At 53.2% G+C, this 18,945-nt stretch overlaps 4 protein-coding genes across 5 annotated transcripts in view; 1 reads left to right on the forward strand and 3 right to left on the reverse strand.

Moving 5' to 3' along the window:
- Positions 1 to 18,945, reverse strand: part of LOC119130207 (fibrinogen C domain-containing protein 1-like) — a 559,732-nt gene that overhangs the window by 215,603 nt on the left and 325,184 nt on the right. The window lies entirely within an intron of this gene.
- rnf139 (ring finger protein 139) lies at positions 26 to 3,439 on the reverse strand. Its single transcript, XM_037263896.1, has 6 exons — positions 3,096 to 3,439; positions 2,002 to 2,657; positions 1,782 to 1,929; positions 1,598 to 1,704; positions 1,269 to 1,520; positions 26 to 1,210 (listed from the first exon to the last, which is right to left on the reverse strand). Exons 1-6 carry the CDS (start codon positions 3,256 to 3,258, stop codon positions 440 to 442), a joined length of 2,097 nt encoding a protein of 698 aa, XP_037119791.1. The 5' UTR covers positions 3,259 to 3,439; the 3' UTR covers positions 26 to 439.
- LOC119130204 (protein MTSS 1-like) lies at positions 4,760 to 10,819 on the reverse strand. 2 transcript variants are annotated; one of them, XM_037263938.1, is made up of 12 exons: positions 9,945 to 10,819; positions 8,746 to 8,807; positions 8,534 to 8,607; positions 7,389 to 7,473; positions 7,228 to 7,319; positions 7,090 to 7,164; positions 6,975 to 6,986; positions 6,749 to 6,906; positions 6,576 to 6,683; positions 6,399 to 6,493; positions 5,924 to 6,300; positions 4,760 to 5,853 (listed from the first exon to the last, which is right to left on the reverse strand). In XM_037263938.1, exons 1-12 carry the CDS (start codon positions 10,011 to 10,013, stop codon positions 5,300 to 5,302), a joined length of 1,761 nt encoding a protein of 586 aa, XP_037119833.1. In that variant the 5' UTR covers positions 10,014 to 10,819; the 3' UTR covers positions 4,760 to 5,299. The 2 variants fall into 2 exon arrangements, with proteins under 2 accessions (XP_037119833.1, XP_037119832.1); XM_037263937.1 differs by having other exon boundaries at positions 5,924 to 6,303; positions 9,945 to 10,814.
- Positions 11,979 to 18,443, forward strand: LOC119130247 (E3 ubiquitin-protein ligase MYLIP-A-like). The gene is made up of 7 exons (XM_037264016.1): positions 11,979 to 12,256; positions 13,073 to 13,263; positions 16,021 to 16,206; positions 16,325 to 16,522; positions 16,594 to 16,758; positions 16,843 to 17,263; positions 17,327 to 18,443. Exons 1-7 carry the CDS (start codon positions 12,170 to 12,172, stop codon positions 17,504 to 17,506), a joined length of 1,428 nt encoding a protein of 475 aa, XP_037119911.1. The 5' UTR covers positions 11,979 to 12,169; the 3' UTR covers positions 17,507 to 18,443.

Here is an 18,945-nt window from a genome sequence, read left to right on the forward strand (position 1 = left end):
TTGACATGAATATTTTTTTTTTTCTCCAGGCAAAAGGGAAAGGTGGACATGTGCCTTCCCAAAGTTATTCTTGTACAGCAGCGTTGACAACTTGTGCTCAAAGGCAAGGTCCGGTCCAAACCTCGCTAATCGTGTGCGACGATTTGTGTTGGTTTCAGCGTCTGCAAAAAGTGCTTTTAATTGGGATCCGAATTAAAAGATGCCGACTCAGCACTCGTGTGTGCACGCGTCTTCAATCCCATGTACAAGAACGTACATAAATGTAGGCACGGTCGCACAAGAGACCAGTGGCGGCTCATCACACGCCTCAGCTCGGCACTGAACGGACGAGAGGGAGCGCGCCGCGCATCGCCGAGTACGACGCGGATTTTTCCCCCGAACTGAAGCTCATCCCTGACATGTTGAATGAAGAAGCTGAAGCCCAACTCCGAGACGTCCCTCAGTCGTCCGTGGTGTCGGTGTCGTCGTTCAAATACTCTTCCTCCACAGGCGTGCCGCCGTTTTGCACACCCCAGTCATCATTGTCGTACTCTATGCTGTCGTTGTCCTCTAACAGCTCGAGGTCCAGTCCCGCCGTTGCTGCGCCCGCCGCCGCAGCGGCTGCTGCCGGCCCGTTGACGGGCCGCGCCTCGGCTGGTGGGTTCTGTCCCGGGGGTGGCGCGGCTGGGGCCTCTGGCGGCGCTGCCGCGTAGCCCCCATTATTATTAGAGAAGGCGTCCCTGTGCTGGGCGTCGTCCACGTTGACCCTCTGGTGGCACATGGGGCAGGTGTCCTGGATGTAGAGCCACTTGCGCAGGCACAGAGCGTGGAAGTAGTGGTGGCATGGCGTGATGCGTGCTGAGGTGGCAAAGTCCTGGTAGCAGATGGCACAGACGTCCTCGATGCGGCGCAGGCGCTCGCCACGCAGCTCGGGCAGCGAGTTAATCTTCTTGACGGCCGTGCGGCGGTTGATGAAGGTCTTCCAGCCGTTGCGCGCCTGCAGGTAGATGTTGAAGTAGGCGTGCAGGCACATCATGCAGGCACGGATCTTGCTGCCCGACTCGAACATCATGGTGTAGGCGCCGTTGCCGAACATCACCACGCCAAAGAGGAACTCGATGACGTTGCCGCCCGAGCGCACGTAGTACACGTAGTCGTCCAGCTTCTCCCACAGCGCGTCTGACAAGCCGTCCGCCATGAACAGTCCGTAGACGGTCAGCGACACCAGCACCTGGGAAATGTGAAAGTCACGTTTGGCTTTGACATTTTGTGGGCCTCGAAAAGCGCACCTTGAGGCAGAGCTCCACGCAGAAGGCCGTGACGGCAAAGAGCCAGGTGTTGATGATGTAGTGGCGCCACAGGGCGCGGCTGAGCACAACGGGCAGCACAAAGAGCGCCGCCGACACCAGCAGCACGGGAAAGTGGCGGCGGAAGGAGGAGACGTGCGAGGCGCTGAGCGACATCAGCACCGGGTCCGTCATCCCTTGGATGAAGTGCAGGATGGCCGTCAGCAGGAGGCACATGTTGCGGCTCAGACGCACCTTTGCGGACACGGCACAAACACGGCCAGGTCTCGTCAATTGTCTCGCCAAAACCGCGGCGCGTTTGCGCATCCTACCAGGCGCTCCTCGGGGTCCAGACTGCTGAGTCCGGTCTGCAGGGCCAGGATGAAGAACAGCACCGGCGCCACGAAGCCCAAACGTTTATCCTCCTCCTCCGTTGAACCTGGACGAGGCATAAAGGCGTCCTAAGCGCACTGGGGAGCGTTTTGCACCGGCGGGAAGGGGGGAGGAGATGCGCACCGATGAAGGTGAGGATGCTGAGGCCCAGGTAATGCGCCGCCGACGAGATAACGGCGCTCATGCCCAGGATGGTGAGGGTAGAGTCGCAGCCGGAGATGATCAGGTTGCTGCTCACGTCCCACAACACGTCCCAGCTCAGGAGGTAACCCTGACGCACGGGAGAGACGTCAAAAGCTCAACTTCTGAGCAAGTTCTAAAATGAGCCGAGTCGAGCATTTACCCGCGGGTCGGAGCTGCGGTCGGCGTAGCCGCCGGTGGCGTCGCCGCTTTCCCTCCGCACCGCCTGAACCACGTAGACCAGGATGAGTGCCTGGGCCGTGACGCGGGTCAACCAGAAGACCCGCAACACATCCGGGAAGCGGATCCTCTTCCAGGTGTCCTTCAGGAGTAGCTGCAGGCCGTACATGCGGTACATGTGTCGCACCAGCAGGAAGACGTAGCGACACGAGTAGTAGAACCATCTGAGGCGCAGGGCCAGGCAGGCGGCCGTGTTGAGGGCCAGGGCGGCGCCCGAGAAGACGGCCACCAGCCGCCGCACGTCCGGGGGCAGGTCCATCATCAGCCCCCACACGGGCACCATCACATCCAGGACCACAAGGGCGGCCAGTGACGAGCGCAGGCCCAAGAGGAAGACGTAACCCACGCCGAACGCCAGCTGCACAGTGGCCAGGCCCAGCCACAGCGCCGGCCCGCTGCGGGCCTGTGGACGCAGGCCCAGCGCCACTTTGGAGTAGGCGCCGTAAAAGTCCACGTGCGAGGTGGCGTGGTAGTTGACCAGGACGGCGGCCGCGCCCAGGACCACCGCCAGGAAGAGGGTGTAGAATTTGAACAAGGCCTTCTGGGACAGCAGCAGCACAACACCGGAGACCAGCACGCCTGGGAAACGGCGCTACTATAAATGATTCTGTCAAATAACAACAAATAGCTGACCGACTTGTTGTCCACCAATAGAGGGTGCTAACGGCTTGAAACAGTCTCGAGGAGTTGGAACGCAATTTGAACAGAGTTGTATGTAGCTCGGCGAAAAATGGAGTTGACATTGATAACACGTTGCTTGTCATGAAACGAGACTCCCGTGGCGAACCGTGGATCGTCAGTGCACCATCAGAACACGGTGAACGCCAACAAACTTGATGAAGATTTGTGTTGTCTCCAGTAGTTTGAGGAAGCATTTCGCATGAGAGCCACGGTTGACTTAGAGGCAAATGTGACACTGCTGTCAAGTTGACGGCTCGCGCGTGACTGACAGGTGACGTCGCTGCGCGTCTGTCGAATGTTGGCCCGTCTGTGAAGCGTGTGTCACTTGCCACTTACCCACGACTCGGAACAAGACGCTCCCAACGGTAGAGGCCCATCCCGGCCCGGGCTCGTAATACGAGTTGAAGATGGCATCGATCATGAAGATGCAGGGTACCCGCAGAGCCACATCGAGCACCGCCAAGGCCTGCTGGCCTAGCCGGCCTTGAGTGGACGCCATGGGGCTCGGGGCTCACAGACAACGTTCCCAGCGGCTCCGGGAAGACCGGCACGTCCGCGGAGCGTGCAAAGGCATGGAAGTCGCTCGCTGGCAGGCTGGGTTCTTCGGCTTAGCTCAGGCTCGACTTGGTTTGCCCGCTAGCAGCCGCGGCCGCCATCTTGGGCCGCTTGAACTTTTCCTGCTGCATCTTCTTCGTTGGTGCAAAATAAGCGACTGCACGCTAACGTGAGATGATACTGCTGCCACCTGACGACTAAGTGAAGAACTACAATATTCACCTGCAGGAAACGTGAACTGCATGCAAAGCTGCAAAAACGGAATATTTGTCCCACTGGAATAGCTGGAAAACAAAACAACAAAAAACGACATAAACGGCTCATATTTAGATTTGACACGTAATTGTCCAAGCATATTTTTTAAGGGGAAGTACTCCAAATTTGTGATTCTCAATTTTTTTCTTTTTGGAACGTATCACTGAAGAACTCACCTATTCATGCTCTGTAACCCTAATATCAAAATGGTCCTCAGTTTTGTTTTCAGTCTTTAGGGAACCTTAGGCTCGCCACAAGCCAAATGAGGCTAAGTTGATCCAACTCCAAACTGAGAGGCCATGGCCGCAATGTCCCGTCCTTAATATGACATCACACAGCTGCTATTCACCTGATTGGTCTTTGGTCACATGATGCATGAGAGGCGAGCCCCTCTTTGTCGCGCTGTCGAACGGAGGATTTCGAGAGCTGGGTCGGCGCCCCCCGAGGCCTCCTCCCACCACGAGCATGCACAGCGCCGGCTCCCGGAGGATGGAAGCCTGCCCGGCACACATTGAGGCCTTCCGTCGCGAGATGTTTGAGGTGACCAGGAATGGCCAGCAGGTCAACATAACGCTCTACCAGATGATCCTGGAGATTAAGCGGCAGACCCAGATGGACGTGGACGAGCTGCGCCAAAGCTTGTGCGACATCTGTGCACGGATGCGCGCCATCTCGGAGAAGGTGGACCAACTGGTGGAGCCGTCGCCTGCTTGGACGCGACTCTGCCTCACGTGCAACTACATCAACGATCCCACCATGGTCTTGGCTGCTGCGCTGGTGCTGGCCTGCGGATTCTACTTTATAGTCTTTTAGGAGGGCATCCTCGGGTTCCGGGAACCGGCGGTCCATCTTGACAACAGGAAAGAGGGTGACATTGGAGTTCTGGACCCATATGACTGCCGGTGGGTCACCAGATGAGGGGGTGGACGCCTTTACGCCAACAACTGACAACCCCCTGTGCTGTGGATAGCACCAGATAGTGGCAAAGCACTACCTTTGTCTAAATGAAGCTCCTCAACACACTTCATTGACAACGAGCTGCCACAACATGGCGCCAAATCGGGCAAAAACGTTTTTGATACAAGGTGAAACTTTTGCGGATTCGTCAAACTTGGATGACTGACAATCTGCACAGACATCAAGTGAGCGCAGGACTCGTGTGAGGAGGACACATGGCAATCACACACACATGGAACCAGACAAACTTGTTTTATTTTCATTCTCCAAGGCCGCCATGACGGCGTGCGCACACTTCGAGGCTGGTCACGTTCAGCTTCATCTGCTCGGTGCATCAGCTGCGCGACGCTCACGCAGCCCGTCAAGGTGACGTCATGTCGAATTGTCGTAAAAGTCCGAGCCAAAACGTGTCATTTTGGTCTTTGTTAGATTCAGGCCAAGAGTCTCGTCTCCTTATTGACCCAATGTATCCACAGCATGTCAGTGTCAAAAATAAAAAAAATCTTAAGCTCCATCTAACTTTGTTGAGAGAAGCTGTCAAAAGCCAGCAGTCGTCGGGCATCGAGTCACGAACCGTAGCGGGAGCGGAACGAGCTCTCGGCAGACATCGGCAAACAATCCAGAGCAAGAACGTGCGAAACATCAAATCAAAGTCATACCGGAGCAGGTTTTGGCACTTGAAGCGGAGAGAGCGTGCAAAAGAAAAAGAAACATCCCACAACTTTTTTGACCTGTGAGTCATGTTTGGCACATTCTGAACAAAACCTCCTCGGTCAGTGGATCCTGGGTGCCGATCGGTCGTCGGTGCTGGTCCTCTTCAGCGTGACGCCACGCCGGATGGCCACAAGGAAGTCGTCCACGCCGTCGCCGTGTTCCGTCTCCTCCAGCAGCTCGGGCAAAGGACGTCGCTCCGGCTCGGACACCCGGCTTACATCTGACTGAGGCCAAAGGCTTACGCCGCTCCCTGGTGAGACAGGTACGCCTGGGGGGGTCCGAGGGCTGTGCCCGTCCTCCGACGACCTCCCCCCGGGGTGGTCCGGTACGGTGGGCGTCTTGACGGGGACCACGGGCGGCTTGATGGGGATGGGGCCCGAAGCGAGGCTGCTCGACGGGCGCCGCAGGCTGGCCTTGGAGGACGGTGTCCGGCGAATGGTGGCCACCCCCGGCGGGACCACCGCGGAGGGGCTGGGGACCACGCGGGCTGACGTACCGCGCTTGGACCGCAGCGATCGGCGGCAGGACTGAGAGATGTCGCTGGGGCGCGGGACGCCGGGCGACTCGGCAGTCGGTTCCTCCCCTTCGTGATCCGTGGAGAAATAGTCGCGCTCTGAAGAGAACAGAAGTGATATTCAAAAGCGAAAAGCGAAAAGAATCCCCAACCCCAGCGGGTCGCCCACCTTGCGTGGGGCCAGCATCCTCAGAGCAACACGGCGTGACGGTTTGACTACTGTAGCCGCTGGAGCCCTGCACCGAGTCCCTGCTGGAGCCGTGGAAGTCCAAGTGGAGACTGCGGGCCAGCGCCTTAGCCAGCTCTACCTGGGCCTCTCTGTCCTCCTTGACGGCGGGCATAGGGGACGGCGACTTGGACTGGGAGGCGTCCTGCGAGATGAAGCCCGAGTCGTGGGAGGACACCGACGAGAGGCGGGCCGGCGTCTGCTGCGGGAGGGCCGACGAGGACGAAGATGAGGATGAGGCACGGTAGCGGAAATGCGAGCCGGGCGAGTGGCAGCGCGAGCCGCTAGAGCGAGAGTCGCTGCTGTTCACGCTGTTCAGGCTGCTGCCGAGAGAAAAGGCGCTGTTAACAACTCTCGCCGCTAGAGGGCGCCCGGGACCAGGGGAATCTGCCTTTGTTTCTGTCGTCAGCTCAGCTACCTGCACATGCTGGACTTCCTGGACGTGGTGCTTGGAGATGAGGGCGGAGTCTGATAGGACCAGGTGCACTCAGACGCCTTCAGGTCCGCAATCACCTGTGAAAAAAGAGAAGAGGACGGAGATAAAGGAGGAGGAGGACAAGGAGGAAGCCAGATGAAGGAAGAAGCGGGGACGTGCTTGTTCACTGGAGGGTGGCAACTTGTGAGGGTCCATGGTCAACATCTTCAGGTCCTCCGTCAGCGTCTGAAGATGGCTGAGCTCGCCCAGCATGGACATCTCCTCCTCCTGACGGGCACACATCAAGAATGGTCATGCGGTGACTTTGCGTGGGGCGTGCGCTCGCTACTGACCACGACGGGTCTGAACATGGCCACCAGGCAGCAGAAGCGGCTCCTCTCCTCCACCATGGCTCTCCGCACCGCCTGCTTCTCGGCCTCCTCCAGCAGGAAGTACTTGTCGCTCACTTCCTGCTTGGCGTTGTCCAACTGCGGCTGGATGTCTCCGCGCCCTGGAGGGTAAGGAACCAACGCTCAAGATGGCCGACGACAGGAAGAGGCGACGCGGCCGATCGCTTACCAAAGACGTCGGCTGAAGAGCGGGCGGCGACCGCATCCGGGCGGGTTGGACAAACAAGTCAAGACGTCAGTTTGCAAAAGACAATTGTGAATCACCACGGCGTGTTTCCGCTGACCTTTCTTGGCTTTCTTCTGCAGCTTCAGTGTGTCCGAAGAGCGCTTCTTGATCTCCTGGCGGGCTTTCTTGTACTCTGTCGCACGCACGCGAGATGAATTGCACTCAGAAAACGCCTCGTCCGTGTGTGTTTGTGTACCTTTGGCGTGGTCCTTGTCTAGCGTGTTGGTGACTCTCTTCCAGTCTTCCATCTGCTCCTGGAGTGGGTTGGTCAGGCAATCCACAAACAACCTACACACACATATGTTGGGATGTGATTGGAGGAGGGGCGGGTCGCTACGGAGATAAGCGCACACGTACGTGGAGAACTGCCTGAGCTTTGCCTCGATGCTGCGGTGCCTCATGCACATCCTGGTGAGAGCTGAGCCGATGTCCCTCGTCGCCCCTGCGGTCAAAGGCCCAACATTTAATTGGAAAGTAATTCTACTGTGGACCACTAGAGGGAGACACATGACGTTGGACTTTTCTGAATGAAAACGGACCGACCCGGTGTGGGTGTTCCTTCATTGTCGAATCCTCTGCCATCCCGCTTTTTAGGCCAACAGAAAGCGGCGGATGGCCGAAGGTTGATTTTCCTACGTATCTCTTTATTGTTTATTGGTGCTTTAAAAAATGATGAGAGGCCATTTTGGTAGTTTACGTCCAAATGACAACATCAATGTGGAATCCGTGCAAACTCCTTCCATAAAGACGCGACACGTCAAAGGTTTGATTTTCCGAGCGTGCGCCGGCGTCGGGGTGTCAGGGTGCGGCCGTGATGCTGCTGCATTGCACCACTGACACCTCCCACCCACTCCACCACCCCCTCCCTTATTCCACGTGGTCTTGGTCCACATCATCACCGACAAATGTCGTTGGCCTGATTGCTAACTCTAGTCAAGAGATCTTTTGATTCGCAGACTGCCGTCGTGTGTGCGTGTGTGTGTGTATGTGCAGCAGCTGCTGTGGTTGCCATAGCGGCAGCCAACGATTCTGAGGCCCCCAGCTGCGACCACTCCGAATAAGAAGCTAACAATTCACCGCTGGGCTCGTTGATGTCAACTTCCACATCAACATTGGCAAGCGAGGCGATGATTGACGGACGAAGGGATTGATGGTCCTTAAGGGTATTTCAAGCGTAACCGAAGCCGCCGGTTGGGATGCAGAAATAGCGCCACGACATTTGACCCACTTGGTGCTTGCGGGAGGAACACTCAGCTTGCCAGAGAAACTTTGAATTCTTTTTTTTTGCCTCACTCGAATGGCAGGCGAACACACGGCAAAGCCCTACTTTTGTCAAAATGAAACTCAGGCGGTTCTTTGCAAGCACCATGATGTTGCAGTGTGGCATCAAGGCGCTACTTTTGTCTAAAGGAAACTCCTCAAGTCGACCAAATCCTGACGATGCACATGAAAAGAACGAAGCTTTGAAATTTGGGACACCGCTGATGCGGGCCGCCTCATACCTCGGCTGCCGGTCGCCATGTCGGCCACCTTCTGAAAGGCATCCAGGAAGGCCGCCAACGCCAACACCGTCGTCCTGCAGTGCAGGACAAATATGCAGATGGCGCAGTCTGGTCACATTTCACTCTTCCTACTTTGTACTTTTGTTTTTATTGCGGGTCCGGTCCGGTCTACCAAGACGCCTCCAGGGCCACGTTCGACAGCGAAACATTACCTGAGCTGCGACTGCAGTTTTCCAGCTTTGCCGACAAAGTCTTCCCACACGGGATAACCGGCCTGCCCAGCAAACACAAGAGGAGGACGATGAGGAGGCGGAGCATGACACGGGTGTGGCAGAGAAAAATATTTTCAGCGCCAGCCTTGATTTGACCAACAATCACCTTTTAGTCCAAATTGCAAAACTACATGAAATTTCTGATACCATAGAGATGATGGATTTGCCAATACGTCAAAGCACGTTTTAGCGCCACCTACTGGCAAGGAGGACTCGTCATGTCAGCTGTGTCTTAATACTTTTGTCTATGCCCAAGTAGCATCTCTTATCAAGCGTCGACTCCTCGTGTCAACCGACAGCTCGCATCGCTCGCCCTCCTGTGCCGAGCTGCGCGGCTGGCTGTTGCCATGGCAACAATGCAGAGCAGCAAGAGGAAAAGATGTAGGGGGGGCATTTTTGGGGGGGCTGTTTGGTGTTTTGGCTTTGATGCCCACACCGCCATGATTGCAGCTATCCTCCACCTGAATGTGGTGAAATATGCACACCCACATCTGGGGAGGAGGGCGGGGCCGCCGCTGCAACCGTCAGCCGGCGAGGTCATAAAGTGTCGCCGTGGCAACAGCTGCCGTCCGAAGGACCTTAGGGAGTTGTCCATTATTTGATGTTGAAGCTCGTATTCAAAGCGACGGAGGAAAAATGGAGAATGGACGGGGAGTTGTGGGGATGAAGCGACAGAAACCAACCGGTTGGTCCCATCTGTTTCCATGGCGACGAGGAGACGGATGCAGGAGACCAACCTCGAAAAAGCGACAAGGCTCATCCTGTCGTTCGCGTATCATAAGTATTTTCATCTCAATGAGAATAAAGGACACATTGAAATGGTCAGCTATTTTTTCACATAAATCCATTTTCCAAACTATGTCAAGGCCTAGTCGTCAATTGATGCACGCCACAAAGAAAAACGATGGTCGCCATTCGGTCTCAGGACCCCCAAGTCAAACAAAAAACAATCAATTGAAAGGTATTTGGACATTTTTGACTCGATTCATTGTGGGAGACATTTGGACCTCCTGGGGCTGAGGCAGCATGAGGCTGTGGCAAATTCCTCACACTTGCCACCGATAACGTCAGCAGCACGTCACATGATTACGGCGATGATTACGGTGCTAATGATGATCAACGAGTGCGTGCGGTTTTACCTTCATGTCCGCGATGACGTTCTGGAAGAGGCCGCCCAGCGCGCTGCACTCCCTCTCCATGCTTTCCATCTTGACTCAATCAGTCGAAAACATCCAAAAGGATCATGTGCAGTGCAGCATAACAATAACGAGTCTGAATGGGGGACGCACGCGCGCACTGGAATGGGAGGGGAGGGGCGGGGGTCTTTCCGCCTTTCTCTCCCCGGCTCACGGAGCTGCAGAGTCGTTTAGAAGCGACTACCCGGCGGCGATGGAGGCTGTGTCCCCGCGGGGAGGAGGACGTCAAGGACGCGCGCGCGAGGGGAGCGAGCGGGCACGACCGTCGCCGGCTTCGTCATCTTTTCTAACACAAGGTTGGAGAGCCGCAGGGACGAGGCTGTCAGGGAAGACGGGAACGCGCGTCAGACAGACCACGCCCTCAGATGGAGAGGAGGGGCAGATTCAAACACTTCGTGTGGGTGATACAATATTCCACTCCAGCCAATACGAAACTTGGAACCCACTCCACCATATTACGATACAGTACAGTGCCCCACTAATCAGATTTTACGCGAGTGCACTTCCCTTTATGACACAACAGCACCGTCTGGTGGACAATGTCCAAAATAAATCTGATCTCAGAACCACTCAAGCTTTTTTTCCCGTACAAGTACGACCAGTTTGCTCGCACGTCTCGTTGACTTGGGAGACGGCGACGAGTGCATCTGGAGAAGCGCGAGCGAAATGACGTCGTTAATGCAAGGACGAGAAACTGACAAACGCGACCATGCACCAGGTTTCAAAGGAGGAAAGTGAAAAAAGGCCGTTGCGTAGAAGACGGTCTTCACGTAATTGAGTGCACGCAAAAGCCGCGCGCAAACTTTTCGGGAGATGCGAGGCGGCAACAACTCAGCCTTTGCTGAGTCACAGCTATTTTATACGCTTCATGTTTCCCCGGCAATGACTTTGGACTCGTCTCTGCCCTTTCCGCTTACGCTGATCCAAATTCGTTGCCTGGCAACGAGGCGGACCGGGCTCCCAGCCAACATCCAACACGCCGCCTGTCACTGTTTGATTCCACGTTGCTTCTCTGGTTGAAGTTGGATCTGGTTTTTGGCACTAAGAGTCATCTTTGGGCGCAACGGAAGCTCCCGAAGAAACATTCTAGAATCGTCACACATGTCGCCGCGATGCTCCATGAATTCGTCCAGGTAGCTCAGAAGCCAAGTGTTGACCATAAAAAAAAAAAAACCTCTGCTAGCGTGGCACTTTCGGACATAATCTTCGTTTCCTGCTCGCATTTAAGGACATCACCGCTAACCCCTTTGGTGGTTGCCACCGCGGTCGCCACGGTCCGCTCTGCATCATTAGGAAGCCGTCGCTGATTAACAGAATCTTGGCTTCCGCTGTTAGCTTAATGGATAGCTTGCTGCCTGGTCAACGTGGCCCATTGGCCTGGCGCCTGACATTTACGACAATAATAGCGCGGATAAACATGCACTTGGTAGGAAATCATAAACTGACCCGACCTGTTTTCCCCTCGGCTTGGGAATTCAAGTAGTGTTTGCTCTCCTCGCCCTGCAAAAGAAAGACTTGGAGCATTGAAGCCTCGTAGAAGCGGGCAGGGCCTTCTTGCTTCCATTGTCTCCTCAGCTTGTTTGTTGTTACACTTTGCTTTTTGAGGAACACTTGCTTAATGGGAAAACTCCTCACTGAACTCAAATTGAATTCTTAATTGCACCCGATTGTTGCTATTTCGCAGACATTGACACTGCTAACATCCCAAATGTGTTTTTGTTGTCATCTCCCAGCACACAGACGCCACACGTGGGCTTGAAGAGGCCACCTTGTTTGTTTGTGCTATTTCTGGAATATGATCCCATAAATAATTTAAAGCAACATTGTAAAGATGCGCACTAGCCATGAAATGTCCTCGTGCTTCTCTCGAGCAAGCGAAAAGTGTCTGCCCCCAGACGAGGGCGCCACAAGCACTATCTCGCATCGCGTAACAACACTTCCGGGGGGCGGGGCTTACGATCGGCGCTCCGTTCATATAATCAGGAGCCGGCAGACGGAGCTCAGCTCCGCCACAGGGACGCACCAGTGAGAGGGAAGGAGGAGAGAAAGAAAGCAAAAGAAAGTGACGAGAGGGACTCCATGTCGGGGATTCGAGAAGGCTGGAGCACTGTTTGATTTGTTTGTTTAAGTTTGAGTGGCGCCCAAACCAAAGAAGAGTCGCGAGCAAAATGCTTTGCCACGTGACCCGTCCGGACTCGGTTGTGATGGAAGTGCAAGTTGACGCCAAGGCCAAAGGAGAAGATTGCTTGAATAAGGTGAGTAACAAAAGGCACCGTCGTTTCTTTTCATGCAAATTGAATCTGGAACACACGCAACGTGCGCCTGCGACCTTATTTGGCGTCTGTTGACGTCACTCAATTGATAGTGTCACAAACTTCATTCGATGTTGGACGTGATTAACGCGAAACAACACGCGAGCGACGGAGGTCTTCTCAATTCCGGATGGGGCAAGCACAATTGACGCCGCATCCATACGAATGGCTTCTTTCTCTCAAAGGTTACTCGAGTTCATGCTCATCGCCGAGAGCTCGACGTGCGCTGTCCGCTTCTCGTCGGACTACCAAATCGGTCGGAACTTTGTGCTTCATGCAGGACGCGCTGGCTTGTATTCAAACAGTTTACAACTTGAGTCTACACGCCGTTTCGGAGTTTGATCGTGTTATATAATCTCGAACACATCGGCTGCTGCTGCCGCCACTGCCGAGGGGGCGCGGTCTCAGGGGCGTAACTAAAGCGGGATACCCGAGGGATGCACTTCCCGTGACAAAAAGTCCAAATCATCAAATAGCAATGTTTTAAGGAAAAGTGGAGTATGTGTGATTTAAGTTTTAAGAAAGCAACGAGAGATTTGGCAGGCCTCTCTGTATACATTTATGTAAAAAAATTACACTTTTATTTTTAAAACGCAGTACTTATGTTGTTTATTCGTTAAAATATATTTAAAATATGTAACTGACTTGAATCGTAGTTATTTGAGCACTGTACATATTTGAATATTTTCAAAAACTGAAAGTTCAAGGCCTTGACCTTTGTGTGTGTGTATTTGATCGGGTTGTCATCCCATTTTGCAGGTTTGCAGGACGTTGGGCATCATCGAGGTGGACTACTTTGGATTGCAGTTGACGGGCAGCAAAGGCGAGAACCTGTGGATGAACCTGCGCAATCGCATCTGCCAGCAGGTGGATAACGCCACGCCGTGCCGACTGAGGCTGCGCGTCAAGTTCTTCGTCGAGCCTCATCTCATTCTGCAGGAACAGACCAGGTAGGTCCACCCTTTCTAGTTAGTTCCATTAGCTTCAGTTTGTTTATTTCCTGAATAGAATTCAACCACAGCGGCTCCGCAAATTGGTGGTTCGGCATTTGCGTATTGCGTCATCTATACATTTAGCACTTCCTCCCCCGCCCCCTCCCCACTTTTTTGGCTTTTGAGTCCTTTCACACGTGTTGAGTCGCGTCGTTAAGCTGCCGTCACCCTTGACCTACTTCACGCAAGCTAGCATTGCCGCTCCGCAGGCATGTGTTATGCAAAAGGCACGCACACAAGATAATCCATGCGTGCACACGTAGGTAATGTTCAACTGCTGCTTTTGGGAACTTTAACACACACACCTATTGCGCGGCGTGTGTGACATATTTGTGTAGCGACTGAGCTCAGCAGTTTGCGACAGAGCCCAAGAAGAGTCGTAAAAAAGGGAGCTTGTTCTATACGCGCTCCTCCTTCCTCTTCTTCTTCTGGCATTGCGTAACAAGCCGCGCTCAGAGTAGCTTATGTAAGACGGTCGCCACGTCGAGATGACGTGAACGTCGGGTCCAGCGTATGCGCCGTGCACGATGAACCCCCCAAAATGGCTCTAGGCTACGGTTGAAGGCTGCTTCTGTGTCAGTGTTGCAGTTAAGCATCTTATTTGCATTGATCTGCTTTTCTGTGACACGGCCCAAGAAACTTCCACTTGCTGGAGCCTCCCGCCGCCCCCTTTCATTCGTATTTGGTTTAGTTGGCATCGGGTCGGGTGCAACGACAGGGCACTGGCACACACTTTGCTTTTTTTTATCTGTTGGTATTTAATCGGTTAACCTTCTGTGTTTGTAGGAGTTTTCCTTGTTTATTCTGGAGCTAAAGTTTAACTACCGAGTCAGAGTCATGAGCCTTTTTTTTTTTTTTTTTTAACCGTAGAGTATTGAGTTGCTTGCATAATAATCCATTTGTCATTTGGAAATGAAAAAATGATTCAGAACAAAAAATTGACACGAAATCCGAATGTATAATCACACAACGTACAAGTCGGCCAATTTGGTCAGAAGCAGCCATTTTGCTCAGAATTCTAGCGCTCGTCCAAATTTGAAGGAGGTATCATGATTTGGCGAAGACGTTTTGCATATTGTTCATGTGCACGACTGGCTGTGACAAAAGGAAAGGTCACTCGACGAGGGTCATCTGTTCCCAAAGACAGAGCCAAACGTTGGGAAAATGGTTTTCTTCAAGCAGATTGATGAGCGAGGTTACTGCAGTTCAATGACCGCTAGAAACCCCGCCTCGCCCCTCCCGGCCCGGCAGCGCAAGCCGCATTGTTGGGACGGAAACTCTTGCGGGCGATTGGCTGTCGGCAAGCGGTGTTGGGTTTCACTTTGTGTGGGGGTGCTTTGTTCTCAGCGGAGCCCACGGTGGGGGCAATGGCGGTCAACAATCTTCTTTTTGACTTTGCCTACCAGTGATGTGGAAAAATCACCCAAGTTTGAGAATTCCATCCTTCTGAACTGACAATATTTGTCGTAAATACACTTTTAGAGCAATGACATAACCCGCTAAGAATAAAAAATCAGAACAGAATTTGCATCGATGTTGTTTATTTCCCAAAGGGGTGTCCAGTAGCTTAGTTTTTGTCCGCAAGCTGTGCCCTGCAGGAGTCCCGCGGCAAACTTATTTACAGCACAAATGGCTTTGATTTATTTCCACTGCCAGCGTGAGAAGCACTTTTGTTTTTTGTGGTGCTTCATTCTTGCCCCGCATTCCGCCTCAGCTTGCTTGCTGAATGTTTTTCTAATAAAAACAAAAAACAAAAAAAAAACGGCAGCACCGGTTGAGACTCAACACAACTGCGTTGCTTCTCGTGTTCTGTTTATTTTCATGACCGTGTCACCATTTGTTTGTTTGCCGGGATTACGGAAGCGACAGCTGCGATTGGCTGACGCTGGTTTGAGCCCAACAGGTGCGCAAAGAGTTTCGTCCACAGAAGCAGAGCAAAAAAAGCATCTGTTCCAAAAAGGAGCCTCGATGCTCTGCGATGGGTGACCTATAGTAACCTGGCTTCGCCTGAACTGCAGTAACCCCAGCCTTGGCCGACAATAACCTTGGCTCGGCACCCCGTCGCTCTCTCGTCTATTGTTTGCGTCAGGTAGGCCGCGTCACATGACTCCGAGCACAATGGAGCGTGCCGAGGGTGGCGAAGTACGGGAGCTTTGAAAGCGGCGTTTGTTGCACCCACGCCACTGGTCTGACCATCGTCTGGCTTTATCACGAGCGTTCCCTCCATCGCAAGACGCTGGCGGGCTTCTGGTCTCACAGTTTGGACAAACTCTCGTTCCATGTGACCCGGTGACGGATGCAAGCGAGTCACGAGTAGTCCAACCTGATTTACATCTTCTTAAGGTTACCATGCCAGCCGGATGAGTTGTCGGCTGAGGTTACTACAGTTCAGAGACGAAGCGATGATGTCATTATTATCAGTCGGAGTGTTCTCGTCTCCCGCTGTTGAAGAATTCCTTACATCTTGTGGACAAAACAATGGTCAGCCCCCATCCCTCCCCTTCAGAGTGGCTACTGTTTTGTTTGGCCGTGCCAGAACTCCGTGTTCTCGTCACGGCAACCCAAAACAGCTTCTTCTTGTAAGCTTCTCGTACAGTTTGTGAACTATGTTCCAGTTAGCCCGGTGACTCGCCAGTCAGACTGAAAATGACTAAAGCTCTTCTGGTATACTGAGTCGCAGTTTCTCATGGTGACCACTTTCCGTTTGTCTACCAGACACATCTTCTTCACGCACGTGAAAGAGGACCTGCACAACGGCCACTTGCGCATGGGTTCCGAGCAGGCCGAGGAACTGAGCGCCATGCTGGCCCAGGCCGAGTTCGGCGACTACAACCAGAACACGGCTCACTACTGGTACTCAGAGCTCTGCGGCGAGGAACCCAGTCCCACCATTGTCAACAGGTAAAGGGGAATCAATACTCGGAGTGGCCTTGCGCTTGAGGTTCTTACGCAATCTGTTGACGGTTCCTCGACGACTCTACGAAAATCAATGGGAATGTTATCTCTTTTGTCACGACAGCATGGTGTGCAGACACAAGGCCCTGAAGGGCCTGAGCCAGGCCTCGGTGGAGTACCAAGCCCTGCAGCTGGTCTCCTCGCTGGAGCACTACGGCGTGGAGTGGCACTGGGCCCGCGACGCCAGTGGCCAGCGCCTGGCTATCGGCGTGGGACCCGAAGGCATCGCCGTGTCCAAGGAGGACTTCAGCCTCATCGACCGGTGCGTGTCAATTCCTCTTTGCGTTGCTGTTTCTCTGCGCGGCTGACAAATACGGCGCCGTTTGTGTGCAGAGTTAGCTATCCCGTCATTCAGATCGCCACGCAGTCGGGCAAGACGGTGTACCTGACGGTCACCAAGGACAACAATGAAAGCGTGGTGCTCATGTTCAAGCTGATCAGCAACCGGGCAGCCAGCGGCCTGTACCGCGCCATCACCGAGACGCACGCCTTCTACCGGTAAGCGCCGTGCGGCCATTTTGACGCACGCCTTGCCGTTTTGCCGCCACGTCACGCTTCACAACCGTTTTTGCGTGCGTGAAGGTGCGACACGGTGACCGACGCTGTGATGATGCAGTACAGCCGTGACTTCAAAGGCCACCTTGCCTCCCTCTTCCTCAACGAGAACATCAACCTGGGCAAGAAGTACGTCTTTGACATCCGCCGCACCTCCAAGGAAGTCTACGACCACGCTCGCCGCGCCCTCTACAATGCCGGCGTGGGAGATTTAATGTCCTGCACCGGGGGCCGACGGTCACCGCCCTCACGCTCGCCCAGCCGCCAGGATGTCTCGGACGACGACGACGACTGCGGAAGCTGCCGTCAGAGCCGGCAGCTGCAGGAGCGGCTTCACAAACTGCAGGAGGCGCTGTTGTGCATGCTGTGCTGCGAGGAGCAGATCAACGCCGCTTTCTGCCCTTGCGGGCACCTGGTGTGCTGCCGAACGTGCGCCGACCAGCTGCAGGTGATACATTCGCCCGACGCCGCGATCGTGAACAAGTCTGACTTACCCTCCCCCTCCCAACAGCTGTGTCCGGTGTGCCGCTCCGAGGTGGAGCACGTGCAGCACGTCTACCTGCCCACCTGCAGCAGCCTGCTCAACCTGGCCATGGCCGAGCAGCGGGCCGACCGCATCCCCGTGTCCATCTGCCGTGACCCTCACGACTGCGGCGGGGACGACTACCACAAAGTCTTCACGCACACGTGAGGGACGCTTTTGGTCCGCCTTTCGTTTTCTGGACTCCTGATGGACAAAGCACTCCACCCACATGTGTTTGTGTGCTGCCAAATGCTTTTTTTTTTCTCTGCCTTAAGAATTTCACTGATCAGCTGAGCTGGTCCGTCGCGCACCCCCACTCGCTTACTCGATTTTATTGCTTTTATGTTGAAAACTTTCCCGCCATTTTAAACAAACTAAACGTTTCTTTTTATCTTGAGTTTAAGTCAACCTAGCGTTAAACGGGCGTGCGTTCAATCCTCAGATTGCAGACACTCCGCTTTTAAACCGATTCTTCCATTTACACATGCCAAAGGACAGCACATACCTGCTGTTAAAAAGAAAGCAAGGGTGGGCAACCCGAGGGCCGCGGGCCACACGTGTCCGGCTCTTTAGGTGCTTAAAACTTGGTAGCAGTCGCATTTTGACAGATGGCAAATAGATCAAACTCAAATGTCGGGCAAATTTGCATCTCCCCTGAAAATGTCGATAGAAATTCCACAATGATTGCATTAAATCAAAATGGTGGCCCACCCCTGCTTGAAAAGCCTCTGGTTCTCTCAGAAAAAAAATCGAGTCCGTTTTTGAAAGGGTACAAAGACGCGTGCAATACTCGCCTGCTCATTGTTGTTGTTGTTTTTTTAATCATTATTTAAACGTCGACTATTTAAAACAAACATTGTCACTTTACAAGGAAGCCGCACGCAGCGACACTGTTTTGGTTTAGGCCTCAATGTAGCAGCACTGCTTTCCAATGCATTGTTTTTCTTTCTTTCTGCTAGGAAGAAGAAAAAGTTAGTCGCCGCAAGGCACTTTTTACACAAGTAGCGATTTGTTTCTGTTTTCTGAAGCATTCGACGCTCTCTGTAAGATATCATATGATGCTTTTGACAAAAGATTAATAAAGTTTTTTCTTTTTTTAGACAAACTTGGCTTGCGCGAGTCATGTGTGCAAGTAAACAGATGCCTTTCAGGCATCTCCACTTCCTCAATTTGGTCCATTCTCTTTTTTTTAAAGTGTCTCTACTTCCTCAATTTGGTCCATTCTCTTTTTGTAAAGCATGGAAACAAAACGATGACGGCACGAGGAAAGTTGGCTGAATATTTCAAACCGGTCTGACGGGTTCTGAAAATAAAGGTTACTACATGTCAAGTAAACAAACTTCTCTTAATGTGCTCTGGGGCCCAAATAAAAAGCTCAATAGGATCATGAAGTCAAACTACTCCTCATGGTTAATATTGTGACATTTACTAAATGTTAGTTAGACATTGGATACGATTTTGTGTGTCGAAGCTGCAAAATGGTCATAAAAGGTTAAAAGCTAACCTATTTGTCAACACCACGATTGAGTTTTTTTAAATTTTTTTATTTCACTAACAATGTGCGCTTTCATTGATTTATTTTTCAATCAAATATTGACTAGGAGAGC

The sequence above is a fragment of the Syngnathus acus genome, chromosome 11 (assembly GCF_901709675.1).
Source record: "Syngnathus acus chromosome 11, fSynAcu1.2, whole genome shotgun sequence".
NCBI lineage: Eukaryota > Metazoa > Chordata > Actinopteri > Syngnathiformes > Syngnathidae > Syngnathus > Syngnathus acus.